This window comes from Brachionichthys hirsutus, chromosome 8, assembly GCF_040956055.1.
Source record: "Brachionichthys hirsutus isolate HB-005 chromosome 8, CSIRO-AGI_Bhir_v1, whole genome shotgun sequence".
Taxonomy (NCBI): Eukaryota; Metazoa; Chordata; class Actinopteri; order Lophiiformes; family Brachionichthyidae; genus Brachionichthys; species Brachionichthys hirsutus.
The window spans coordinates 8,512,369-8,539,816 of record NC_090904.1 but is presented as its reverse complement, the minus strand read 5'-3'; the positions used below and the strand labels follow the sequence as shown (position 1 = coordinate 8,539,816).

Below are 27,448 nucleotides of genomic sequence, written 5' to 3'. Positions count from 1 at the left end.
TCAAATAAAACGCTGATGCATGTCAGATGAAGACATAACTTCAGCCTAATGTTTGACAATGCAATTGTTGAATCATTACTTAGAAAACAAAATCAAGAAAGGAACCGCTGTTCCAGTTAATAATCACCTCGCTTTATTAGTTTACCTATATAAAAACTCTGTTTTTAGTTCTTTAAATTATTTCACAAACTCACCCCTCTGGTAAAAAAATATGTTGTACATCTGTTAAGGTGGAAACATTCACACAAAAACTACCGGAGCCGACGTCCTGAAACGTCACGAGAGAGGCAGGAGCTACGGATAAAGGGGTGGAGTCAGGAATCTTTTTAAATGAGGCTTTTAATAAATTAAAAATAAATGAAAGGGAGGGATCCAGTGAATTCTGGAGTGGATCTGTATAAAAGGGTGGATCCATGTTGATTTAAATGGAGCATTAATTTGCTTCCATCACGTTAGCATCCACCATGACCAATCAGAACCAGGCCTATGATGTTGTGCTTGATTTAAATAGCAACAGTTAGCGGCTAGGCGCAGTCAGCCGCTAACTCAAAGAAGTCAAGAATGAGTTGAAGCTTCGTCACTTGATCTGAATGAGGAATGTTCTGGATGACTGTAGATCCTGATGATGAGAATCCTGATTGATCCCTGATGGATGTGGCTGAATATAACACAACCAGCGCGGACTGACAGCTTGTTGTTGAGAGTGATACCTCTTACGTCCAGAGGATCTATGGCCTCAACGACCGGCTGATTGGGAGCCCAAGCATCAAACAGTTTAACAAACGACTTTATCAAAGCTTATTTATTAAAATGTTGTTTGTCTTATTGTCCCTGGAGGGATTTATTTCTCTTCTGTGTCTCCTTTTAATTTGGGACTTTATTATTATATGTAATCCCCTCGTCTTTAGCCGTACATCTTGGGCTCTTGATTTGATTTTGGTCGTTGCTGATTTGAGCTCTTTGATTCTTTCAATCTCCTCCTCGTTGGTAATATCAAGTCTCAAGATGGCTGATGCTCTAATCCTCTCCGGCATTAATCTGAGACTTTCTTAAGAAAATGGGGGCCGGGAAGGAGGTCAAAGCTGCAGATTAAATATGTATTTCCCCCCCCCCCCCCCCCCCCAGTTTCTTTAACTCTTTCAGTTCATGAACAAATGACTCATTCGCCATTAATGAAGGAGGGCAGACATCTTTCCACATTTGCAGTTCACCTTTATTGAAATGTTCTTGGCCTTGGCGGCCTCTTCTACAAGGCTGACGAACCCACCAGTAACTTCACACAGGAGCAAAAACACCGACTACTGGGGTCATGCAGGACCTTCACACGGGGCGACACGGCTCTAGGAGTACAGCATAGAAAACAGAAGGAACTTCACTTCCCATCATCCATTGCAAAGATGTCCCATCATACACCCTGGACCGAGGTATAGATAGCGTTCAAGAACACAGAGCAGAAAGTATGACTTCATGTCCGACCAAGATGGAAAGTTTGCTTTAAGGCCTGACAGGACGAACTCAGAGCATTAGCCTCGCTAAGCGAGCTACGAACCAAAGAGAAGGTCAGAGGTGTTGAAGCCAAGGTCAGAGAACGGTGTGTCAAACGCAGAACGAGGAGAAGACGCGATGCAGCGATGGGAAAGTCTTACTGGCCTCTTCAGGCAGGTGGAAAAAATTCTGCCTAGTCAAGAAAGTTGCATGACGCTGTGCGGCGAAGGACGCTAGCTCCGGATGTCCCACGTCAAACCAAACCCAGGCCCACCTCCAGCGGCGAAGGAATCGGCATCCAGAATCTTATTTGTGCCTCCAGATAAGGTTGTTTAGCTAAATGTCGCGACCTTCCTCCTCCTCCTCCTAAATGGGCCTTCACCACAGACCATCAGAACTTTTCATTTGGAAGCACAAGTCCCATATAAGGAGTGTCGCAGCTTTAGGTCGAACAACCAAATATCTTTCCTGCCTTTCTTCCTCTACTTCTGGCCTCTTCAGGATATTGTCGACAGCATGTGGGGAAGTTAAAATCAAGAGCATGGACCGTGTAGAAACATTCTGGTACTGACTCAGACAGAAACGTTGAGGAATGAGAAGCAGAAATACAGTGGTACGCCCGGCCCGTCTGTTCGGACCTCTGGGGAAGGCTGCAGGGTCTCACAGCCGGTCCTCTCTGACATTCTAGTGATTGTTGTCCTCTTCGTCACTGTCCTTCATGGATATGCCTTGCATCCCTCCTTCCCTCACGGAGGCGGTGGCTTCCTCCAGGGTCAGCCGGTTCCTCACGGTTTCATACATCTTACTGTTTAACGTGGAGTCCAGAACCCCTTGGAGGCGGAAGTCTCTGTACTTTTTCTGAACAAACGACAAAGACAAAGGAGGAATATTTAGCGTCCTTCCGGTGGTCGCGACGGGACCGATGCTACCTACAGACAGACGGACGTAACGAGGACAGCATCAGCAGCTTCAGAAGATCAGACGGCTCCTTCCAGATCCTACTGGCAGCGGCCTTTAGGAAGGATGTGAAATCCTGACTGTGATTAAGTGTGATCTGTCGCGCTTCCACTACTCGTGCTGCAACCTCACCGGCTGCATCCCGTCCTGTTTCCAGCTGAAGTATTTCTGATTCTACTTTCAGAGGCTCTCAGTCACAATAATGAGAGAAAGACGTTACGCCCGTGAAGACAACACGCGTGATCGTAACGAGCCCGGAGGAACGATCCCTCTGTGAGCTGTGCTCACCTTGACCACCCTGATGAGGATCTTGAGCTGATAGACGTGCAGCTGCAGGTCCACGCGGTCCGTCAGCCAGGTCCCGACGAGGTTCATGGTGCTGGTGTACCATTGCTGCAACAGACAGAGCAACGACACAGAGCGTCATTCAGCAGCCGGCGAAACTCGGGGAACGTTTTAACGCCACGCGAATCCCTGCCCTCCGCTCGGTTTGTTTGGTGAGCGTGCTGGGAGGGGCATGCTGGCGGGAGATGTCTCCGATCTGAAGACGTTCACGTCATGTCGATTAGAAAAAGCAGACGTCCTGCTGCCGTCCATCCCTGGGACGCGAGCTCCGGAAACAATCAGGGGGGGCCTCATCAGACGGTCCCATAGGCTCGGGATCTATTTGGGTCTACGGGATCCAGCAGCCAATGAGGCGTCAGATAACGGGGATGCTAATGAAGAGGACGACTTTTGATGCTCCAGGTGCAGAGCGATGTGTTTTGCCATCGGCTCTTGTCAAAGTCACTGAAACAAATATTTTAGGTGTCAGTTTGGCGCCTTGTTCCAGCGCACTGCCTTGAACCGGCGCCGGCGCCGCTTAGATGGTGAACTCGTCTCTGCAGCGAGTCGTTGGTACAAAGATCTTCCTTCCTTAAATCATTAAGCATAAATTTCTCAGAATTGTACCGAAGATTTTTTCGTAAAGGACATACCCTCCTTCCTCAGGGGAGGGGCTTATTATTTATGGTCGAAAATAGAGACTCATTTCAATAAATATGTTTTTTAAAGTACTTCTCACAGTAATTTCATGGCTGAATGCCGATGGAGGTGCTGGAGGGAACTTATCTTTTAGTCTGTCACACACCTTTACTCATCCCATGCCAGATGTAGCTCAGGTGATTCCTCAGGTGAGACAGCGGTTCTGACGCCGTTCCATTGGTAGACCCGACCTCCTGCAGTAAAACCCGTCCTGCATGCAAAGGAAACGCGGCTCTGATTGCTCCTTCGGTGACCTCTGAGAACCCGGGGCTCGGAGGAGCAGCCGTGAACAGACAGCCGAGAGGCTGCAGATGTTCCTCCGTGGGCTCCGGGCTCATGGAGGCGTAATGACGAGCTGATGCTAATAGAGGCAGACTGACGTCGTCTCAGCGTCACAGCGACATTATGGGATACTGGCGGTGGTCACACGTTTGAATAATCGCTGATGAGGTTCACATCTCGGGTCGATGTGGATAAATCAGGGCAGAACTGGTCCTCTGTCATGAGCATTAGATCCAAGTCTCTATTCTGCTCTCGTGCTTATTGACATCGTTGTCGACGGTGATCAGCAGTTTCATTCTAACTTCATTGATAACTTCAGCATCGCTGCTTCTTCGTCGACCTCCTGGCTTTGGGTCGAATGTAGCAGGTATGAAGATTTATGCTCTGAAAGAGTTAATAGATAATAACACGTATAACCAACACAGGAAGCACGCCCTCATGAGAACTGGTGATAGTCCTGAGTTCCTCATCCGCAATAAAGACGGTCTGGTTGATTGTCCATTATTGACCAGGAAGACGTCTCTGAATATAATGATCTGTCCAAAGCGTGCCGAACAGTTCATGGAGGTGAATGGGAGTGGGGGGGGGGGGGGGGGGCTGCACCAGCCCCCTCCCAGGCTGACGGGCGTGGGAGGGGGTTGGTCAGCTTCCTGACAGGGTTTGGCTCGCCATCTAATAACGCTGTGCCTTAACAAGCCAGGGGTGGAGCAGACACGATCAAATACCAACCGTGTACACGATCAAATACCAACCGTGTACACGATGAAATACCAACCGTGTACACGATGAAATACCAACTGTGTACACGATCAAATACCAACCGTGTACACGATCAAATACCAACCGTGTACACGATCAAATACCACCCGTGTACACGATCAAATACCAACCGTGTACACGATCAAATACCAACCGTGTACACGATCAAATACCAACTGTGGACACGATCAAATACCAACCGTGTACACGATCAAGTATCATTGCTTTATGAAAAACAGCAGTTACAACAAGTGCTATGCTAACAGCTAGCAGCACACAGATTAACCAGTTCCACTTCTAGCGCGCCGCCAGGCGTCCCTGGGGCCGGGACGTCCACTTATCATGAGCCAGACCTGCTGCTGCCATCATTGTAGCCTCTCTGCCCATGTCTGCCAAGGGACACGATTGGCTGAACAGGCTAAGTGAAGGTGTGTGTGGTGCGTTCACAGACACACAGAAGAGTGGGACATAAGGGATCGGCAATATCATGTGGGTTACACGTCCCGTCGGCTTTGACTTCAGTCTGAGATGAATGCATAAAAAGTTGTAACCATGACAACAGACCGAATATCTCATGAAACAAGCAAAGAGGCACCGACTGATTTGTTGAATACGTCTTCATCACGTCCAGGACCGCCAGACCGAACGCGTGACTGGTGCCGCCCGCCGCGCTGCATGAGCAGCGGGTCTATGTAGGTCGTTCAGTGATGAAGACGGCGGCGGGGTGAATCAGTGAGGCGACCCGGTGCCAGCAGCCTTCCTCTTCCTCTGTGTGCCTGTGAAGGCATCGCCGCGGCAGCAGGCCTGTGATCTCGCCCCGAGCACAACCCCCCGCCGAGAGGCCAGGCCTGGAGCGACCGATGCCTCCTTCGCTTCTCCTTTTCCCGCAGACTCCTCGCCACACAGCTCCCATCTGCAGCCACTTTTGCAGCAGCCATTTTGTGTCCTGTCCCGCTTCACCAGTCTGGGTTTTACGAGAGGCTCGACAGTTATGTCACAAGTCGTCTTCCTGCCATGACGGGCACTTCGGAGGTCTGTCGGGACATCTTGCCTGTGATTTTCACCAACTTTAAGATATTGTCAAAGCCAGTTTGAAAGGAATTCTTCATTCAGCAAAAGTGAAAACGCTCAGAGGAAGAAGAGTTTGAGTTCTCGTGAAAAGAACTTCAATGAGAATGAAAGGATGGGGGGGGGGGGGTCGTTCTCACACATCGTTCATGTGTGCTTATCTGACGGATGGAACAACACCATGTCAGAACATTCCCGTCCTTCTAGAACCCAGATGTTCCCGTTTCAGAACAAAGATTTGTAACCGCACAGTTAAAAGACGCAGCGCTTCGCTATGAGCTGGTCGGCGTCGCTCTTCACATCCATGTGACTCAGTGAGGCGGTGTGTCATCGCCATGACAACAACTCTCCATGCATCTGCTGTAACGGATTTCCAGGCCTCTTTCATGGCTGAATGCTGAGTGTTAGCATAGCAGTGGTGAGCTACAGATCAATCACCACCTGCCCATCCATCCATTTATCCATCCATCCATCCCTCTGTCCATCCATCCATCTATCCACCCATTCATCCATCCATCCATCTATCCATCCATCTATCCACTCAATCATCCATCCATCCATCTATCCACCCATTCATCCATCCGTCCATCTGTCCATCCATCCATCTATCCACCCATTCATCCATCCATCCATCCATCCATCCATCCATCCATATATCCACCCATTCATCCATCCATCCATCCATCCATCCAACCAGCCATGTTTTGCACATGTCCTCAGTAAATATCAGACCTGTCCTCGACTGTAATGGGCCTACAGCCCTGTAGGGGGCAGTGCTGCTGTTTTTGGTTGGTTGATCACCGTCTGTTACACCGTAATGAGAGACGAAGCAGGAAGTACGTAGAGAGAAGGAGGGATAATGGCGCCGCAGCAGCGATCTGATACCTCCAAGCTGCTAAAACGGTGGAGCTTTAGTCACGTTACTAAGAAGAAGATTCTGTTTCTGATCACCGAGGAGCAGCCGTTGTGCAGCTGATGAACTGTTTGTATATAAATGTGTTATTACAACATCAAAAGCTCTTTCTCAGTGTTGTTGTTTATTGTTATCGAGAAGTGAACAACTGTTGATGCGTGATGTGACACTAAAGCAATAAATATTAGTCAAAGTCATCGATCAGCTGGAAATGTGTCTCTGAACAAAAAGCTGGCTTCCTCCATTTTCTGTTAGAAACCGCCGGTACTCAGCGTGATGGTGATGATGGTGATGATGGTGATGATGGTGATGACGAAGGTGACACTTGCGGTAAAGGAGGCATTTGATTTATCCTTCTTTCCATCCTAATGGTATTTTTACACCATTTCTGACACTACACTGTAAGAAGAACTCTTCAGCTGCCCTCCGGGCCTCTGGACCCGGGGACCCGTCCTTCAGGTCGGGGGGGTGGGGACACATTGTGGGGTCCACAGGTCCGGCTTGCCAAATGAACAGTGATGCCCCTCTGGTTTCGTTTGTCTTGGCAGAAAGGAACAAACAAGAATCCTCCGACGGCAGTAATTCACCCCGGCTGTGGTTTTAGGCTGCCTGGGGCTCAGCGGGGGGGCGGAGCTCGCTGACAGCCAAAACAAGTGTAATATGTCTCTGAATACTTAATGCAGAACCCGACCGGGACCGGCGTGTGGCGTCCTAACGAGCTGCTCTGAACAAAGCGCTCCATTCCTTCACCGGGCTGGGCCGTGTGCATCCTGGTTCTGACACCTCTCCAACGCTGATCAACCCCCCCCCCCCCCCCCACCCAGACACAGGCGACATGCATGCAACACACACACCCACGTACACAGCTGCTGGTCCATCCCCCCTTTGAGGGTGGCGGTACGACCTCCTGCCCCCATCTAACACCAGCCCACCCACCCCTCAGAAAGCCCCCACCGCATTCACCAACCTCGCCTTCAAGCATTCACACCCGAGTCGACATGGCGCTTGGCAGGGGGGGATCCACCAGCAGGATCTGATACATAAAAAATACCCCCCCCCCCCCTTCATGACCTCTTTGCATTTCCTTGGTGTCGAGCGCTGAGAGGCTGGAGAACGACGAGCAGAGAAACGCACCTCCGTCAAACAGGAAGTCACCTTCGTCCAGGTACGCTGACGGTTCACCACGCTCGTCCTCATCCTCACTCCCGTAGTTGAGAAACTCTGGACTGGGATCAATGAACATATTGATATGTAGACTGGTTTTCATGAAACCCCGGCTTCAGCTCGGCTTCATTTTGGGATCTGTCAAACAAATAATAATTCCACTGTGATCCAGATCCAGATCCAATCAAAAGCCTGCTGATGGATGTCCGCCTCCCATTTAGAGCAGTGTTTCTGTTTCAACAACAGTTAAAAGCTTTCTGTTGTTGGCTGAAACGGTCGTCATGTCAACGCCCCCAGACCATCCAGAGAGGGTGGAGGTCTGCATGGAGGAAGGGCTCAAGGAGGACGGGAACAAGTGTGGGTTCACCCTTCAGCTCAGAGCTGCCTGTCCGCCGGGGCATGCTAGGATGCTAAGCTAAAGGAGCAAAGGGACCAAGCCGCTGGTAGGAAGCTGCATAAAGATCTCATTACAGTACATGAGAGTGACAGGGCAAGAAAAGACAAGAATATTTACACACACACACACACACAGAGGCCCGGTCTTTGCTGGGTCAGATCCTCCTTTATGGGGTTCTGGAGCTTTTGTGCTGTTGAGGCAGGAATGTTGGCGATGAGGAGGAGCGTCGCAGCAGGGGGTACACGGAGATTACAAGCAACCTGGGACTCTGCCTCTTTCTGCCTGTGTGTGTGTGTGTGTGTGTGTTCACGGCTGAGTAAAAAGCTTGTTAAGTGCTGACTGGATTATGTCTGAAGATCAAACTCATCACGTTCAGAGTTAAATTATGACCTGTTTGATGTTGTTGATGCTAAACAGGGTATGGGAAAAAATATTCTTAGGTGTGTCTCTATGCAGCAGTTGATGTAAATGCCCAATTTTATTGCTGAGCTAATCATGGACGCCCGTTGCCATGGTATCGAATGTTTCGGTACCTGTGTGATGAGTTCATCATTTAGTGCGCATGCAGAACTGGTCTGTCTTTTCCTGCCGTATTAATGGCAAGAGAGTGGAAGGTTCTTTTTAATTCTACCGGTTCTGAAACTGAATCAGAGATGCTTTACGAATGTCCAAATCTCAAACTGATGTTTACAAATCGCTACCAGCAGGTCCAGCAGGTCCAGCACCAGTAGTGAAGAAAGGAGAAAGCAATCAGACCGATAAAACCGATGAACTCCTTCTGGACCCAGAAAAGTTCAACAGTCTGTATTACCTTTACTACTAAAACCATGAATGACTTCTGTGTGTGCGTGTTTGTGTGTGCGTGCGTATGTGCGTGTGTGTGCGTGTGTGAGGACGTCCTGCTGAGACCCAGCTGTGTCTGCAATTAGCAGGAGGCATGGAATGATGGTTGCTGGTGCAGCAACACTAATTACAAACGACAGGCTTCCATGTGAAGGAGAGGGGAGGCCATAAAGCAACACACACACACACGCACACACACACACAGCCGAGGGGACCGTTAAGTCTAACTTGGTGCTCTTCTACAAAGACCCGGTCTAATCCTACCTGCTCTGCTTCTTAGTCTTTTCTCCTCCTCAGGAGAGAGCGCCCATTGAGGACAATACTCAGTTACCATAGTAACTCACATAGCTGGCCCGCAGACCATCCCCCAACCCCCAGCCCAGGACTGGTTCTGAAGATGCTACCGTAGCGCTGCGGTGGAAACAGTTGCGGTCCTGTGGATGCACGGGGGTTTAACGGCGATGACACGCCACGGCGACATGGGTCGCTGGCTTCATGCATGTTTGTCATTCTGTGGGAAACAGGAGGATGGAAAGAGGCCGGTGGTGCGCCGACTCCTCAGTTCAACCAATCACTTTACACTTCAGTGTGGAGAGGGGCGAGAACCTCTGAAAGTTCCTTCAAATGTGGTTCTAAGGCATGTTCCCTGTTCTTCAAGAGTAGACCCAACAACCCAGGGGTCCTCCAGACTGGAAACGCCCGTTGTCTCATAGTCTTCTGAAAGTTCCTCATGAATGTTCGAGCCACTGCTAAATGTTGCAGCTGAGAAACACTTCAGACTCGTGCTTAGTCTCAGTCCTCGTTTGGTCTCTCAGGGTGGAGGTAGAACCCAGGTCTGAGGGTTCTAAGCAGACCCACAGGAAGTCAAAAGCCTTTTATAGGAGCCTCGGCTAGAACACGTTCCCCGGTGTTGGGTTGCTGCTGCGTCGATGGCGGGCTTCCAGAAAGCCAACGCCGTCCGACATGCTAACGTGCTAATATGCTTCCAGATGTATCTGAGCATGGACAGACAAGAAAGGCTTCTTTCACGTGGGATTAAAAGGTTTGTGCTGTTATAGTTGTTCTCTTTTCATCCGGCTAAAGCAAAGTTCGGGGCTGGACTAGCTCACAGGTCTCAAACTGTTCCGATTGTGCCAGCAGCACAAAAGCTGAGCCGAGCCTGAGCCCAGCTGGGTCAAACCCGGCAGAGGAACCAGCAGAGGAACCAGCAGAAAGCTGATGCTCGTTGCGGGTCTCCCCTTAATCTGGGTCTCTTACAAACTCCTTCTTCCTGCAAGTGTCACCGCAGAGGACAGGCTGAGTTTCGGAGCCCACGGTTGGACTGGCGGGTGTTGTCAGAACCAAACAGTTGGGATTATGGCCAGTCATTGAGTAAACATACAAAGAGCGACAGAAAAGCTCTGCGGTGAACAATGAGGAAGAAAAAAGCCGGCAGCTTCGGGCCCTGAGAAACGTGAGCCTTTCTCTCACAAAGAGCCGCTTAGGCTGGATGGAGGGACGGAAGGAGACGCCTGAAACACTTGTGAGCTCAGGGAGCTCTATGGGGGAGTGGAAATGGAATAAGCCAGCAAGCACTTGAGAGTCCCGCAGAGCACCTGAATGAGATGGAGGGCCGGAGTGCCAGAGGGGGGCGCGGGGAAAGTGAATGGCCTTCTTTTTGGGTCCAATTTGTCTCTTTTCCCCCTGCTTGCCCTGCTACGGCTCTGACAGAGGTACAAAGAGGGAGCGGCGCTGGGCCACTCGTCCAGACACCGAGAGCAGCTGTCACTTTTGTCCGACAAGTTAATCAAACAAATGCCACCGCACCTCCCTTTTTAACAAGGCGCGGGGAGGGAGGGGCTGTGAAAGGGGGACGGAGACCCCAGAAATGACATGCTTGTCCTCGATCAATTCACCCCGCCGGCCCTCATCAATAAAACAGCGGGACGCGACAAAAGACGGAGTCTCCATTAAACTTGCATTGCTCTCCTCTCAGGGCGGCGGCGGCGTCCTTGGCGGTTTCCTACGGGTGACGCAGAGCCGGGACGATTTAGAAGCGAAAAGAAAGGAAAAAAGCTCTCTGCCAATAATTGTGAGGATGTGAGGACACTAAGGACACTGAGCCACTGAGGACGGGAGGACACTGAGGACACTAAGGACACTGAGCCACTGAGGGTGCTGAACCGCTGAGGATGCTGAGGACACTGAGGATGCTGAACCGCTGAGGATGCTGAGGATGCTGAACCGCTGAGGACACTAAGGACACTGAGCCGCTGAGGACACTGGGGATGCTGAACCGCTGAGGATGCTGAGGACACTGAGGATGCTGAGGACGCGAGGACACTGAGCCGCTGAGGACACTTAACCGCTGAGGACGTTGAGCTGCTGAGGACACTGAGTCCACTGAGACCATTACGGAGGCATCACAGTCACGCTGTCATGGCCGAAAGCATCTGGAGACAAAGCCTCTAAACAAGGCGCTGACGCTTCGTTTACTGGTACCAGTAACAGCACAGGAAGTAACCTGGTCCCATTTCAGAAAATGCTGCAAAGGGTGAGCTGATCTGTTCAGAATGAATTCAGTTAATCCGACTGAAGGAGTTTCCTCCGCCGGGTGGCTGGACGCACCCTGAGAGAGAGGAGCCACATCCAGAGGAGTCAGTCCTCCTGGACGCCTCCCTGGGGAGGACGTCTCGGGGGAAGACTGTAGAGACAATGTGTCTTGGCTGGCGAGGGAACGCCTCGGGAACCCCGCCTGGAAGAGCTGGAGGAGGAGTCTGGGAGAGGGAAGTCTGGAAGTCTTGGAAGTGATTTCTTGACCGCAGCAAAGTGTTGCAGCGTCCTCGGACCGCCAGCATTCCCTGTCCGTGTCCGCAAACCCTCCCAGAGCAAGGACAACAATCCCACATTGTCCACTCAGCTGCTCAATCTGACCTTTGACCTGGCTCTGCTCCGCCACGGCCATCCAGCGGCGAGACGGGGGCGGAGCAGAGCGATTAGAAAGCCTTAACTTCCATCACACAGTAGTGCAATTCCACCACGCTGGAGAATCTGATAACTACCCAAGGTCAAAGGAAAGACTTCAAATCAATCAATGAGCTGCGCTCCTAATCCCCAGCGGGCTGAGGCAGATTAAGTGTATAATTGACTTGCGTAAATCCCAGTATGTGCAGCCAGGGAGGGGGGGGGGGTGCCTCGTTGGCTCTGCAGCTCCAGTGTTATCTGCTCTCCTTCCCCCAGAACCGGCTGGCGTGGCGGTCGGGTGCGGCGTCATGGGGCAGGAAGCCGCGGTATCATAGGAGGCCTGGATTTGGCTCAGGCTCAAGACATGGCTTTTTTAATCAATGATCCCCGAGCAGCGCAGCGCTTAATCCCCCTTTCAGTGTCATTTAAGCACATCTGTCCTAATCCCGGCCTCTTCAGCCCCTCTTTCAAGAACTAAACATGGAGGGGAGGGAGGCGGCCGTTTGTCCCGAACAAACAGACCACACATCTCTAATCCAGCAAACATCAAACTGCAGCCGGAGTTTCATCTGCAACGAGCTACAAACAGGAAACGGAACAAAATGCTGAGCAGAAAACAGGAAAACGCTCACTTCAGTTCTGACATCATAATGACTGTCTGGGTCTCACGTGGAAAGATGGCCGCCAGCGTCTGTAACCTGCTACCGCCATGTTAGCTTCTGGGTCTCACAGAGTCATCAGGGAAAGATGGCCGCCAGCGTCTGTATTAAAACGTTCCATGATTGGATTGTTGATCAGGATTGTGTTTGGTAAAATGGCATCAAGTCAATCTGGCTTAAAAACACCCAGAAAGAAAAATAACCGGAGGAAAGGTCAGATTAGTGGGTCAAGGATCAATTAACAATGTCCCGCTCTGACAAATCCATGTCAGAAGATGATTATTGGTTATTGATAACCATTTTAATTTCTCTATCAAGCAAACAACAATGCAAGCGTCCCCATCAGGCTAAAAGCCGTGTTTGCTTCTCCAGTCCAGAACCAGGTTGGTGTTCCTCAGGGATGTGTTAAACCAAACAAGCTAAACGGACTGATGTGATTTGGATCGTAATCTCTTTATGGTCGCTGTTACAGCATCACGAAGCTCGATGGATTCATTACTGCCCGATAATCTTGTCAACTGCCATCACAAATGTGTCCTGGATCTTCGCCGTAGTATCACAAAGCAAGAGAATTAGAACAGGTGAGAGTTGTTTACCTGTGCTCTTCCTCTGCGTGTTTTTGTGTTTTTATTTTTGCCACGTTCATCAGATTAAACGTGAACTTTTTGTTGACCAGAAACTCAGAAGAAAGAGCCAAAGAAATAATGTGCGGATAACAATACGGAAATATTAAGGAGGCGCTGTACCGCGGCCCTTTATGTTAGGCGGGTAATCCTCTCCAGGCAAAACTAAGTAGTCAGCAGCACCCAGGGGGGCGGGGCTAACAAAGCAAAGATTAACAGGAGACCATCCTGACCTTATTTTAACAAGACGACCCCAGACACAAACACAGATACAGATTAAATGAAATTATTCAACCACTGCTGTATTTTAAGATGTTGATCAGCTGTTAATGACCAAAAATAAACAACAATAATTTTCTAGATTAATAACCAACAATCTGATTCCTGGTCCAGTAGAACCCTGCAGCCTGTCGAGGGTCAGATGGATCCCATCAAGGACCAGGAATCCTAGAAGAAAACGTCTCCATCTGTGGGGAAGATGAAGCTCAGAGATGTTCCAAAAGGACGAAGATCCAAAGTAGACCTCAGAGTCCACCAAGACCTGGTTCAAGAAGAAGTCCTGGTTCGATCTTGAGGCGTCACAGTCACCTGACAGGAATCCATAGAAAACCTCTAGTGGATCTGAAGGAAGCGGCTGCAGCAGGAAAAGCAGGAATATTCCAGGCCTGAAGGATGGGATCAGATACCTCAGGATCCAGAGTCTGGATCTGGACCAGTTTAGCAGCATCATAGCAGCTAGAGGAAGAACTGGTCATGAAAAACTGGGCCATCAGAGACTGGAGTCAATGAGACACTTTAATTCCTGCTGTATTGAACATACAATCCGTCTTTAATAGTCGACATGACACGTCTATCTGACCGGATAATGGGAGAGGGAAGTGGAGAAAAAAAGAAAAGCACAACAGAGCTGCAGAGAGACACCTTCATCATCCTCAGCCACGCCGCCGGGAGAACTGATACGGAATGACAACAAAGAGAAGCCGGAGCGAGACAACTGCAGGCAGGAACGCTGTGGAGGAGGAAGAGAGGGTACACGGCAAATCCTGGGTGAAGGTTTCACAGCAGCAGCCGACTTCCACCTCTCTGTCAGCCTCGGTGAGGACGGGCGGAGAGGAAGACGACAGGAGACGGCTCGCGCCTCCAGGCTGGATTCAGCAGCGAGGCATGGAGGGAAAGAGGCGAACACTGCTCACTCTGCAGGAGCAGGAAGTGACTTCAGAGCCACAACCAATCAGAGGGCTCCGCATTTCAGATGAAAAAAGTACTTCAAACTTTGTCTGTGAGCAGCCGGAAGTCCGGGAAAGAAACTTCTCCGCTTCTGTGCGATTAGAGCGCTAACGCTAAGAACACGAGCAAGTAAGTCAGTAAGAGTAAAACGAAGAATGGTTGGGTTGAGAGAAACATGTTTGTTCCCTGGACCTAAGAGAGTAATCTGAAATCACAGATTAGTAATCTGTGATTTCAGATTACTCTCTTCTCCCAGCGCAGCATGGACTCCCCGGTTCAGATGGAGGTCTTACCCCCCATGTGACGTGGATGTGCACATTTAAAACGGTCAGAACCGGATCAGCTGCTCTGTGGCTTCAAGCAGGACCAAAGATCCAAAAGTCCGGAGAACCTCTGAGAGTGTCTGCGGAGACGACGAGTCCCGAGGTGGGGGCTGGAAACATGGACCAACTCATCCTTTGTGTCCCTTTCTCAGTTGATTAACTCTTCATTGCTAACTGAGGAAGAGGATAATCTCTCCTCTACATCGGCTCTTCAGCCGCCATGATGCAGACGAGTAAACAACGGCAGCAACGCCTCGGCAACCACCAATCACGTTGGGGGATTGTTTGAGCCTCAGAGGAGGCTCAGACTTACTGATTGTTTTGGTGTCACTTAAAGAGGGCTAACGGTGTCACGGGACGAGAAGACAGTACAGTAGTAGTAGATCATCAAGTTGTTTACATTTGTAGGACACTCATGCTAAAGTAGGGTTAGCATCAGAATGTTAAAACAGGTAAAACAAGCATGAAGTCGTAGGAGCAGCGATTGACACCTTTGCTGTGTCTTACTTACATCAAATAATCTCTCCACGTACACCTCCTCATTCACCTTCTCCCGCAGCATGTCCTGGGAATGTCGAACGAACGTCACGTAACCGTCGGCGATGTCCATTCCCGGCTTCTGTGCGGGATGGGAAAACAAACAGAGGATAAAAAAAGAAGGAAAACCCAGAGGAGCACGACGTCAGGATAATTAGGACATGTCAATGAGGGTGGAGTCTCTACATCAGAGCCAATCAATAGTTCAAATGGATGAAAATGTGATGATGGCAGAGCCAATCCGTGCCCCACTAGTGTGTAACCAGCAGTCTGTCTCATCATTGTGAGTCTTTGTGTATGAATGTGATGTATTATGTTGTCTATGTTGCTGGTTTGTGTTTGTTTGAATGACCTTCAGGTCATTTCCTGTCTATTTTGGTCGTATTGGAATGTATTGAAACCATCGTTTATATCCGTGGCTAACACTGGCTAGCAGTCTGAAGCTAGTGACTTTCATGTCCTGGTGAGTTTTTTGCTCAAGGCCGACAGACACAGTAACTTCTCGGATGCTTTCAGGCAGTCAGGTAAACCAGGTAAACAAGAACTTTTAGCCTTGGGCCACAATTAGAACCAGACGTGAACGATGAACGACGAAGACGTAACTTCACATACAAACACATAAAGGTAGAAAAAGTCTGACTTACAGGAACATCAACGTACTTTGAGGCCGCTTTCACCTGGACATAAAGCAGAGGGAAGAGGGTGAGCAGAGCTCTCCAGCTGTTTCAGCGCGGTTTCACGGCTAGCCTGGGCAGCCTGTAGCTTCCTGCCCGCTCAACTGCAACGGTGACTCATGCAGTGACAAATAAGCTGGCTTTGTGATTCTGGGAAACCAGCCGAGGAGTTAAGATATTTTGTCCCCAGGTTGGATTTGAAAAAGGTCAAACTGAACATTAAAGAAGTTTCAAAATGCAGCATGTCCTGAGATCATCAGACAGGAGTCAGTCTTTAGACGGCAGCGAGACGATTCAGCCTCTGTCGCAGCTTTTGTAGGAAAAGCAGGAATATTCTTCAAAGGTACTTTTCTTAACATTTTACATTTGAAGTTTCACAGTTACACGTTCTGACATCTCACCGTTTCCTGCTGGTTGACGAACAGAAAGGTGTGATACTCACTGTGAACGATAAGAAGGAGGAGAAGAGCGTTCCCTCGTCGTATCTCGAGAGCTTGGCTAACACACTCTCTAAAATCACCACAAACTGAGAGAAGACGGGACACGGAATGAGCAGGCTGCCTTCGTGTCCATTTCCCTTATATGAAAACGTATACGTGTATGCAGCGTGTCTGTACCTTGGCCACCAGCAGAGTTATCATCTCCTTCACCGTCTCCTCGATGAGATTGTCGATTTGGGAATGGTACTGTCTCTACGGAGGAGGAGAAACATTTTACTCTCTCTGTATGGAGTTATAGGAAAGGGAGACGCTGTCTCTGCTGAAATTAAGATCAATCTTTTAATTACTGTGTGGTGGTGACTGTCCTCCGGTAAGCTGATCGATGCCGGGTCTAAGCCTGGCTTAGTGGGAACGCTGTGCTGAGCTAGGCTAAACTACAACAGGCCAGGCCAGCACGGTAAAAACAAGACCTCCAAAAAGTGCTGGATGGATCCTGTTGAATAAAATCTGCAGATGGGTCTTGGTCTAACTTAGATCCGGATAGTCTGGATACAAACAACATCCGTATTTTCTGATATGAACCATCATGAAACATGTCTTCTGGTTCTGATCCAGAATGAGGTCAGGAAAAAAATATTACATTTTAACATTAAAACCCATTTATGGATTCAAGAATCAGTTAAAAATGCACATCAACTCTGATTCCATTGACTTTTCATGGTTGGTGTATAAAGATACCAAGAACAATCTAGAACCTTTTGGTGCTGATCCAGATCACCATGTGGACGGTGTAGATCCAGTTAGGAGGGGGACGAGTGATTTTCTAGTATTTAAATGTATTTTTAGTACAAATTACCCAAACAAATACTGGTTATTCTCACAATATTTTAATTTGAAATTTGGAAGATGAGGAATGAGATCGGACAAAGGAGGCGTGTCCGTCCTGATCCAGTCCTCCACGAGGAGCAGAGCCCACTGAGGAAGTTCCTATAGCGATTGGTCCTCCTGCTGTCATGGAAACCCAGAGACGCCGTCACTGCGAGGAATCCTTTTGTTTAGACTGGTGGCAGCAACAGAACAGTGGAGGACTTCGCAGTAATAATTAATTCATTGTCAGTAATTGGTATCAGTCTCAGATTCTGTGAAATACGAGATGTCTCACTTCTGCCCCATGTATATTCAATAGCATCGACACATATGCTAATGGGGCAAACAATAAAGTGAAGGAAGACAGACAGGGAAAACTGATGACTAATTATACAACTGGGAATAGGATGGTGAGATTTCAATTGAATTCAGAGCCACCCTTTCGCAGTCTCCAACAAACTTTCACAAGACGGAGCAGAAGCAGCAGCCGAGCGATGGCGGTGGCACGGAGCACGCAACACGTGCCCCGCAGCAAACGAGCCGCGGTGCAACCAGCAGCCTTTCACAATGGAAACAATCACCATCGGTTCAATATTGGAGGTTTCAAAAGTACGGTGTCCAGGAAGAGTCAGATTGAGGCGGAGCCTGAAAGCAGGCCTCTCAGTTTCTAGGCAGGCGCCTCCCTCCTACCTCCTGTCCCGGGTCCATGGCACACAGCTTGGCCGACTGGGCCCTGGCGTCCACCATGACGTTGAACATGGTGCAGATGGACTGCGGCACGCGGAACTCCGTGGCCCGGCTGCTCCTCTGCAGCTTGGCCTCGAAGGCTGCTCGTGTCCTTCAGACAGGAAAGGGAAGCATGTTAAAGTAGTCTGCATTATGTTATTATCCGGCAGGTTGATGACAGCTAATCAGGAAGTCTTCACTTCCTCGTAAAGGGAAGTGTAGTTTCATTCTTAACCGTTTCACGCAGGACTCGATCATGTCGCTGGACATCAGCTTGAGTCGGGTCTCCAGGTGTTTCCCAAACTCCTCCTCCGGCCAGTGGAGATCCCTGATGAAGGTCTGCAGAGCATCCAGCTTCCAGAAAAGATCCTCCGACGTTCCCGATCCGTTACTGCAGGTTCAAAAACAGCAGCGGCTTCAAGTTCAAAGCCGGGATTCCTGTTCCGTGTCTCTCAGGCTGCGTTCACACTGCAGTGTGATGTTTTCATGATTTTTTGTTTACGTTGCAAAGCATTCTGGGAGTGACGTGAAACGGCTGCAGCACCCAGCTCACTGCTATTGTTTAATATGGCAGCGATCTTTTAGCAGCTCCTCCGTTCAGCCTTTACAGTCTGAACCACAGGGCCAGGAACGACGTGAGGACAGTGAGGAAGAAGCAAGAGATGAAGATTAAAATCGACGGGAGAACTCTAGATTTGGACGTTTTTTCTCTGTGCCAGGTGTGGTTTTGGTACCAGGTGAGGTTTCGGTACCGGGTGTGGTTTGAAAAATAGTATTGCATGGGTTCGGGTTAGGTGTTCAGTTCACATAAAGACGACCCGACGGTTTCGTGACCTTTAACTGTTGGAGGCTCTGCCCTGTAAAGAACATCAGCTTAAAGAGGAACATTAAACGAAGGAGTCCTTACTTGACGGGCTCCCAGGATTCCCTTTCGAATCCTCTGTGGATGGACTGAGCTATGGACGACTCCATCAGGTCCACGTACCTCACCACCAGGGGGGCGTACAGGTCCTGCAGGTGTTTGTGGAACTTTCCGTTGCAGAGGTTGTCTGAGGAGGACACGGAGGAGGCACCTGAGAACACAGCAGCTCATTGAGAGTCGGTGTCACGGTGGTTGGACGACACCAGTCCTGGTGACCCTCAACTTCTTTGGGTGGTTAAATAAGAGTCCGGCTGTCGGATCATTCCGATTACATTTTTTTACTGACGAGTGCAGCACAAAAATCTGACCTGACGGATGCACATAGAAATACAATCCTGAATCTATAGACGCCTGAACACTTCACACCTGATTAAGATCCCAACAGCTCGCTGAAGCTTTCTGTCTGAAACCTGAAGCATCTTTCTGACAGGCTTGCAGAACAAACCTGCTCCCGACTGGTAAAAAGGCAACCCTGACAAAGACCACGGGAGATAAAATGGAGGCCAGTGTGTGTGCTAATGCCAAGCCTCACGGCTCCGTGCGGCGTGCCTTTGTTTAGACTCCGCCTCTGAGCGTGTGTGTGTTGGAGTCAAGGTCGATGGTACACAGTAGGTGCGATGTTTGTTGTGTTCCCCGGTTGCCATTCCTCCAATTAGCCACTTGAGCGGCTGCTGTCCACTTGGATGTGTTGTGTCCAGGAGTGTGCTTGCAGGGCTCGCCGCCACCCGCCTGCCGCTGCTTTAGACCTCATTAACTCGTCCAATGGCAGCACAGCGTTGGTGTCTGTCTGGTGCTAAGGCTATTTACTGCGCCAAAAGTGCACCGCTGTGGGGCAATAGAGCAGATGACCTTCTGTAGGAGACGATGGCGCGTTGTACTGGAGTGTTGTTACACTATGCGAACAGAGGGGGCACCAGCCTGGTCCTAAGAGGATAGTCATTTTACTGTGTCTTCCATTTAAATCAAAAGGGATGGAAGGGACATGATGATGTCATCATGACCATCAGACAGACAGACATTCCCTCCGTTGAGTACTGGTTGCTGTAGCGTTGCTATTTTTTTTTAGCAGTAACTGAAGGTACAGAGCAAATTAAAGAGGTCAGGAATGTAGCGACACTAGCAAGTGAGCATAAGAAGCAATCTGAATGAGTGGACGGCGCTCTGCCGTCTCCTTGACTCCCGGCTGACGACGTGAAAGGAGGTAACGTTCCTCAGGGGCAATTAGCGCCCTGCAGAGCGATGCGGCTCTGTGGACGTGGAGCGTTTCCTCTGAGGACGTCAGACAGCGCCACGGCGATCCTGCAGGCATTGACATACAGTTCATTAGAGACATGATCGACTGCAGTCGCAGTTAAGTAGCGACGCTGCAGGACACAAGCCCGCGTCTCACAGAAACGACTTAACAGAGATGTTTCAGGGACATTTTACCATCAAATGGATTACTGTGGGCGTTGCCCCGCTAATGAAAACGAGCGCCGTCCCACATGTCCACCGGTGACGCTGGGATCGCTGCCTGTTTTCACCTGGTGTCACGAAACAAATGAAAACCTCAAAAAGTACCGACTCACCCAAAAGACTGGGTGATTTTAACCATTGACGATTCTTACCAGGAGGACGGCTACGTGCTCCAGACTGTTTCACTGTGTGAACCTGGACTGTTTCACTGTGTGAATGCTTATTGTTCATTTACACAGAATCAATGAAGCTTCATCTTGTAGCATGACATCGTCATTCAGTCAGAATTAATCTCTAACATTTGGTAAAATAGTGTGACAGAGAATTCTCCTACTAAAAAAAACATTTCATAAAATGTGGATTTAACATCGATTCTGCATTTAACTTCATCTCGGCCTAACTGTTTGGATTTGAGTGGACATAAGACAAGCTGTTGGACCTCAGAGAGTCCTCTGTCCATGTGTCTGAACACGTCTTCGCTGATAAGCCCTCCACTAAGGCAGCTGCCTTCAGCTCCTTCACTCCCTCCACAGCAACGCAGAATTCGTTCTGGATCATGACTCCTCACTCACAGTCCGTCCTCAGGAAGTCGTTGAGCAGCTGGAAGAGGGGGAAGCTGTCCCAGCTGTCTGGAGGCTGAACCTCGAGGGCCGCGTCCATATCGGCTGAGTAGAGGCACAGGAAGGTCTCAGCATGCTCCACCATCAGGTCTGACCACCAGGCGAAGGCCTTCAGAGAGAGTGAGGGAAAGCCCATCAAACATTGGATACTTAAAGTTCCCTCCGGTAAAGGTTTAGAGAGTCTGTTTGGTCCCCTTTAAACGGACCAGAGTTCCTTTCCTCAGATGGTCCGCTCCGTTTGGGCAGGTGTGAAAGCGCATCCGAACTCTGGAGAGGATCAAACAAGTCCACCTGAAAACGTGGGTCTCGGTTCGCTTGCAAGAAAACCCTGCTTCTTTTCGTCAGTCCCGCGAGCAGTGTGAAAGGTCACCGGAGCAAACGCAGGATCAAATATACGTAGTAACGCTACGCGGTGCATCTCCGGTAGAGGAAGTACAGCGCTCGCTCCAAGTTGCTCTGCAGTGGAAGCTCAGTTTCCCAAAAAACAAAAAGTGGTGAAATACGTACCGCTGTGTGTAGATTTCACTGACGAAATATGCGTTATAATACCTTTCAGTTTCATCGCCGCTGCTCTTTCAGCCAATCACCAGCCCTCATCCATGTGATGCACGCAGGTGAACTGACCTCAGCGTGATGCTCCTCGTTCTGCTGAAGCACCTCGATCACCAGCTCAGCCAGGCGGATGTTGTCCTCCAGCTTTTTGGCAGGGGTCTCAAGCCTCCCTACATTCTCTGGAGCGCAAAGGTCAAAGGTCAGCGTCTGAGCGGAGTCCGTCTGAAACTGTATTCATGCATCCAGGCGTATAAAACAGAATCCTGCGCTTCGTCTACGTTAACTAGTTTGTAGAAAAGTCATGCATGTTATCCTGCCTGCTCTCATACACTGGCGCTTGAAGTTTTAGTTCACTCACAACTTTTGGATATAGCTGTAGCCTCAAAAGAGATCCTTAGTCCAGTTTATAGCCTCATCCTGAACCACTGGGACAACCTCATGGTCATATTAAAGGCACAGACATGACATCATAGAGTACAAGTAGGGTTGGGCATCACACCCTCTGGGCTTGCAGTGATTTTGGCTGGCTTGAATCCTAATTGGTTGCGTGCTCTAACAAACACGTGTTCTAACCCAGCCCCAGTTGTACTGTCTACATTTACATATGAGGACGCGGCGATGTGTCATGAAAGAGCTCTGAACAAAGCAAGAGGCGACGATGACGATGTCAACGGCATGAACACTGAACACGCATCATGCATCACGTGGTGGACATGTTGTGTTCGTCTCTGTAGTCTCCGAGAAGAAGACGAGATCAAACGCCATGTAACGGGAATGGTGGCTGGACAGAACCCACGATGCTAGATGCTGCTCTGCTGTTGTGGTTTGTTTTAGTGGCGTGGAGAAGAGTCATCATGGAACGCCATCGAGCGGCGGTTCCAACGGACTGGACTTCTAAGGCAAGACTCTTATCTCCGAAACGCCCTGATCTGGGTCCTGAAGAAAAAAGAAACCACCACCAGTATAATCTAGTTCTTCTATGAAGCTAATATGAGACCGACGTGGTCCAAATTCTAGGGCAGGTTTTCAAGGCCCAGGAGTCACATGATGGGGATCAGCCAACCAGGGGACTGCTGGGTTTAAGGGCCTTGATGGAGGACGTGGACTGCCTTGGCGGTGTACAGTTCCACTGGTTCCGGAGCTACAGCCGTTTGAATGTCGACATGCCATCCTTCACACCAAACCAGGGTGGAGTGAAGAGGTTACGTCACCTTGAGATGAAATGCAATTTTAAAGCCACTTTATGATGGATTTAAAACTGTATCTGTGGCTGCATCAGGTCAATGAAGCTTCACTGACATGTAGAAACAGAGCTGTGGTTCTGTGGCTCTAAACACATGATCTGTTTGACTTCATTCTTAAAAAGTTTCTTCAATTAAAAAACTTTATCGACGCCACCTGCATGCAAAACACTTTCTTCCATGCAGAAAAGAAGTGATTTTCACTGTCGGTTTTCAAACCATCTCCTTTGTCATCCACTCATTTTCTTAATTTGACGGTGTTTTATGAGCCGATCAGTCTCAAACAAGGTTCCATCTCCATTCTGAGAACTCAGTGCAGTGAAAACCACGCCAGGGAGGGGGAGGGAGGGGGAGGCATCACTATCGATGGGAAAAACCTTCCTGAAACTCGTTCTGCAAGTTTCCAGAGCAGCGACGGGTATCAGGAAAGGTGTGATACCTCCATGGAGGTGTGGGTGTCAGCTGGCAGGAATGGGCTAACAGAAGAATTTACACATACAGAACGTCACCTGGGTCCTTCTGAGCTTTCTCCACTAGTCACAGTTACCACTATTTAAAGGAACAGGTTCCAAGGACTCAGAGAAGGTGGACAGAGGTGGGGAAACGTTCAGGTAGAGGGTGGGAGAGAAGAAACATTCAGTAGAGACAGGAGCAGAAGTCATGGAAGAGAGGAGTCAGAAATAAGGGACAAGTTAGATTGTCTCTTCAGAAGCAACACATTGGACATAAATCTGGAGCCTGGACGGTACGTCCTCGAACTTTCAAAAAAAGAAGGACAAAAGTACACAAGCCGTTCACGGCAGCATCAACGCAAGTAAATCTGCCGATCTCGGCTAACCTGCGTCGACAGGTGTCCTGATGGGACGCACCGAGGTCGTAAACACAGAACAGGACTTACAGACAAGCAAAGTAAAAATGCATTCAAGTCGCAGACAGACGGAAAAACAAAACCAAGCGCACCATGTTCAGAGAGACTAAAACGACAGACGACAACAGACGACACTTGTGGTTGTTGTGGTCGGCGTGCATTCTGGTTGGAAGAGGAAATCGAAGGAGGAGGCTGAAGACGGTACTCACGAATGGTTAAATCCATCACTTGAGACGCCAAGCAGAAGACGGGATGCTCGTACATCTCTCTCTTTTTCCCTACAGAGAAAGAGGGAGGATACCGAGGCAAGCGAAGAGCCGGGTCAGAGAGGACGGACACAAAGTAGGGCGTGTCGGGGGCCGTTCTGCTAAGACCTAAAGGAAGGCACCAGATCGTGTATTGTTAGAGTTTCCCAAACTCTCTCCGGTTCTATGATCCCCTTCGTAGGATAGAAGGGACTTTATTGTCATTGCACAATGTACAACGGAATTTCACTACGAATATAGTGGTACTAGTTATATAGTACCACTAGCAATATCGTAGTATATCGTAGTACTATATAGTGAATGAGAAGCAGAAAGAGCCGACAGACAAGCAGAAGAGAGGGTGGCAGAGGATGAAGGATGAAGAGTTGAATGCATTTTTACTCCCTGAACATTTCAACGAAGTGAAAAGACGTTACTTCAAATCACGAACAGGAATAACTGTGAAGGGAGACATCGAAGTGGCAAGTTGTTGTATTCCAAATAAAATGTGCCGTCTGCCTGCAGAGATACCCGATCTGGACGACAAAGGAATCAAACCCCTGCTGGATCAAAGGACTGGAACCTCTGCAGGGTCAAAGGACTGGAACCTCTGCCAGATCAAAGGACTGGAACCTCTGCCGGGTCAAAGGAGTGGAACCTCTGCCAGATCAAAGGACTGGAACCTCTGCTGGGTCAAATGACTGGAACCTCTGCTGGGTCAAATGACTGGAACCTCTGCCGGGTCAAATGACTGGAACCTCTGCCGGGTCAAAGGACTGGAACCTCTGCTGGGTCAAAGGACTGGAAAATCTGCTGGGTCAAAGGACTGGAATCCCTGCCGGGTCAAATGACTGGAACCCCTTCTGGGTCAAAGGAATGTTTGGACCAAAAATGGATCCACATTTCTTTTGTATTCCATTATTTAACAGAACCCGTTATGGGAAGTGTTCCAACTGGTGGACCTGATTGGAATTCTTGTTATTCTTCCTGTTGTTTTATTGTTCAAATTTAAACCGATGCTTCAAACAAAGACCCTGTGTAAAAAAAAAATGCTAGACGGGTTCAGAGTTCTAACGGGCCAGAACACTCCAGTGTGTTTGTACTGCAGTAGAACTACAATTCAGCTGTGATTCACCTTCTAGTTTGGCGTACTCTGACAGGCGTTGGTAGTTGACCAGCGCCGCCTGCTCCAGGCACCTCCGGATCACAGCCTTCACTTCCTCTTGTGGAACCGGAGTGACGATGTCTTTCATCAGAACCTGGAGAGGAGACAAACCGTAAACCTCCTGGTGAAAACACGAACAATCAGGAAGTGTTCCAGCCGCTGAGGAACATTAGCTCACCCTTTCCAGCAGCGACAGAGTGGCCTTAAGCGCCCCCTCTGGCCGTCCGAATGGAAAGCAGTACCTGTGAAAAAACAGGCCTTTGTTCAGCGCCAACGCAGAAGGAGGACTCCAGTAAGGGGGCACTCTCTGGATCTGGTCCTACCTGAAGTGTGTGATTTGGTTTTCCAGGAGAACTCGGAGCCTCTCCTTGATCTCCTCAAAGTGCTCCCTCTCCTCCACCGTCACCGTGCCGATGCCATCAGGCCTGAAAGACAACAGTGTTTACAGATGTTGGACTCGAACAGTCAGCCAGTAAGACATGTTCACTAGTGAGTCACAGCGCCACCAGCGGACCAGGCTGGAACTGCAGTTATACCTCCTCCATGAGGAGTGAGACATCACCCAGAAGTCTCTGAGTGTCCCAGACAATTCTGCTGGTGCATCCAAAGGATCACTGGTCCGGCCCCCGGATCCTTCCCCAGAAGGACCGGCATGAACAAGCCAGTACTTTTGACATTACGGGCCCGGATACCTTGGTCCACCACCGACTGGCACATCAGAACCGCTTTTTCTACCTCCACCCTGCCCAGATGTACGCATCATCTTAAGGGTCCCACTGCACGTGCTCAGGCTTCGCCTCCCCAAAGGGGTGGGTGCAGCATGGGAAACTATTTATAGGTATTATTGTTATTACCTCCACCGAGGTGGGGGTCATGTGATCGCCGGCGTTTGTTTGTCTGTCCGTCCGTACGCACGTGAAACATGTCTTCTGGTCCTGATCCAGAATGAGGTCAATAAAACATAACATTTTAACATTACAACCCATTAATGGCTTGAAAAATCAGCTAAAAATACACATCAACTCTGATTCACTTTTACTTTTCATGGTTGGTGTATAAAGATACCAAGAACAATCTAGAACCTTGTAGTAGAACCTGGGGCAGCTGTAGCTGTGGCTATCCCAGCTGGGGCAGACTGAGGCTGCCCCACAGTGCGCTCAATTGCGCCCTATTGCCATGGCTTAGTCCGCTGCCACGGCGACCAGACAATAATCAGTGGTAGGAAATGAGTGGAATCTCTATTTGACATCCTGACACACACACACACACACGTTTGGTCTCATTTATTTGAGTCCATGATGGATAACCAAAGTTAGAAGTCTTTAGCTTTAAAATGCAGCTTTTTTAGCGTTTCGGAAACTGAAATATTTCAATAGCGAGAGTGAGTGTGTGTGTGTGTGTGTGTGTGTGATGTGCTGATCGTTTCTGACGTGCTTGGGTCTGGGTGGAGTGTGAGCAGAGTGCATGTGACAGAAGAGGCACTGGACTGGTGGCCATGACAGGATGATGAGGAGCAGGAAGCATGACACTCTGAATATAAGACCTTAATCTACACCTTCATGGTGTCAAAAGTGCTTTACAGTGCCTCACATTCACACATTCACTCACACATTCACTCATTCACCAACCCATTCTCACACATTCACTCACTCATTCACACCTTCACTCACACATTCACCCATTCTCACACATTCACTCACTCATTCACCCATTTATTCACACATCCACTCATTCACCCATTCTCACACATTCACTCACTCATTCACACATTCACTCACACATTCACCCATTCTCACACATTCGCTCACTCATTGACCCATTTATTCACACATCCACTCATTCACCCATTCGTCACACATTCACTCATTCACCCATTCAGTCACACATTCACTCTCTCATTCACACATTCACTCATTCACCCATTCAGTCACACATTCACTCCTTCACACACCCATTCACAAACACATTTACTCACTCATTCACCCATTCAGTCACACATTCACTCATTCACACACCCATTCACAAACACATTTACTCACTCATTCACCCATTCAGTCACACATTCACTCATTCACACACCCATTCACAAACACATTTACTCACTCATTCACCCATTCAGTCACACATTCACTAATTCACCCACCCATTCTCACACATTCACTCCAAAAACCATCACTCAAAGATCCATCAGTGTTGGACGGAGACGTTAGCATCACACAGTTGAACCTGCAGAAGACGCCGAGAGCGAGATCAGTAGAGAAACACACAGAATAAAAGTTTTGTTTGGTCGGTTAACCTCACTCTGTTCATAGCGGCCAATTGCAGAATGCACTTCCTGTCGGCACAGTCATTTCCTGGTTTTGCTTGTTACCTGTCTACAGATCAAACAGGTACAGTTACCTGTCCGTCAATGAGGCGGAGGTATTGCCACACATCTCGTCACGTTTATACCAAATGAAAAGACTAAACA

At 49.1% G+C, this 27,448-nt stretch overlaps 1 protein-coding gene across 1 annotated transcript in view; it reads right to left on the bottom strand.

The window, feature by feature from the left end:
• Positions 1 to 2,169: 2,169 nt before the first annotated feature.
• cadpsa (Ca2+-dependent activator protein for secretion a) overlaps positions 2,170 to 27,448 on the bottom strand; it is a 43,581-nt gene continuing 18,302 nt past the window's right edge. Inside the window, exons 15-29 of the mRNA XM_068742947.1 lie at positions 25,302 to 25,403; positions 25,157 to 25,220; positions 24,949 to 25,072; positions 21,532 to 21,638; positions 20,860 to 21,016; positions 18,818 to 18,959; positions 18,146 to 18,301; positions 17,875 to 18,022; positions 17,630 to 17,643; positions 16,495 to 16,570; positions 16,320 to 16,403; positions 15,848 to 15,880; positions 15,178 to 15,285; positions 2,731 to 2,835; positions 2,170 to 2,343 (exon numbers count right to left, since the gene is read on the bottom strand). Coding sequence (XP_068599048.1) covers positions 2,170 to 2,343; positions 2,731 to 2,835; positions 15,178 to 15,285; positions 15,848 to 15,880; positions 16,320 to 16,403; positions 16,495 to 16,570; positions 17,630 to 17,643; positions 17,875 to 18,022; positions 18,146 to 18,301; positions 18,818 to 18,959; positions 20,860 to 21,016; positions 21,532 to 21,638; positions 24,949 to 25,072; positions 25,157 to 25,220; positions 25,302 to 25,403 — 1,594 coding nt within the window. The remainder of the gene's footprint in view (positions 2,344 to 2,730; positions 2,836 to 15,177; positions 15,286 to 15,847; positions 15,881 to 16,319; positions 16,404 to 16,494; positions 16,571 to 17,629; positions 17,644 to 17,874; positions 18,023 to 18,145; positions 18,302 to 18,817; positions 18,960 to 20,859; positions 21,017 to 21,531; positions 21,639 to 24,948; positions 25,073 to 25,156; positions 25,221 to 25,301; positions 25,404 to 27,448) is intronic.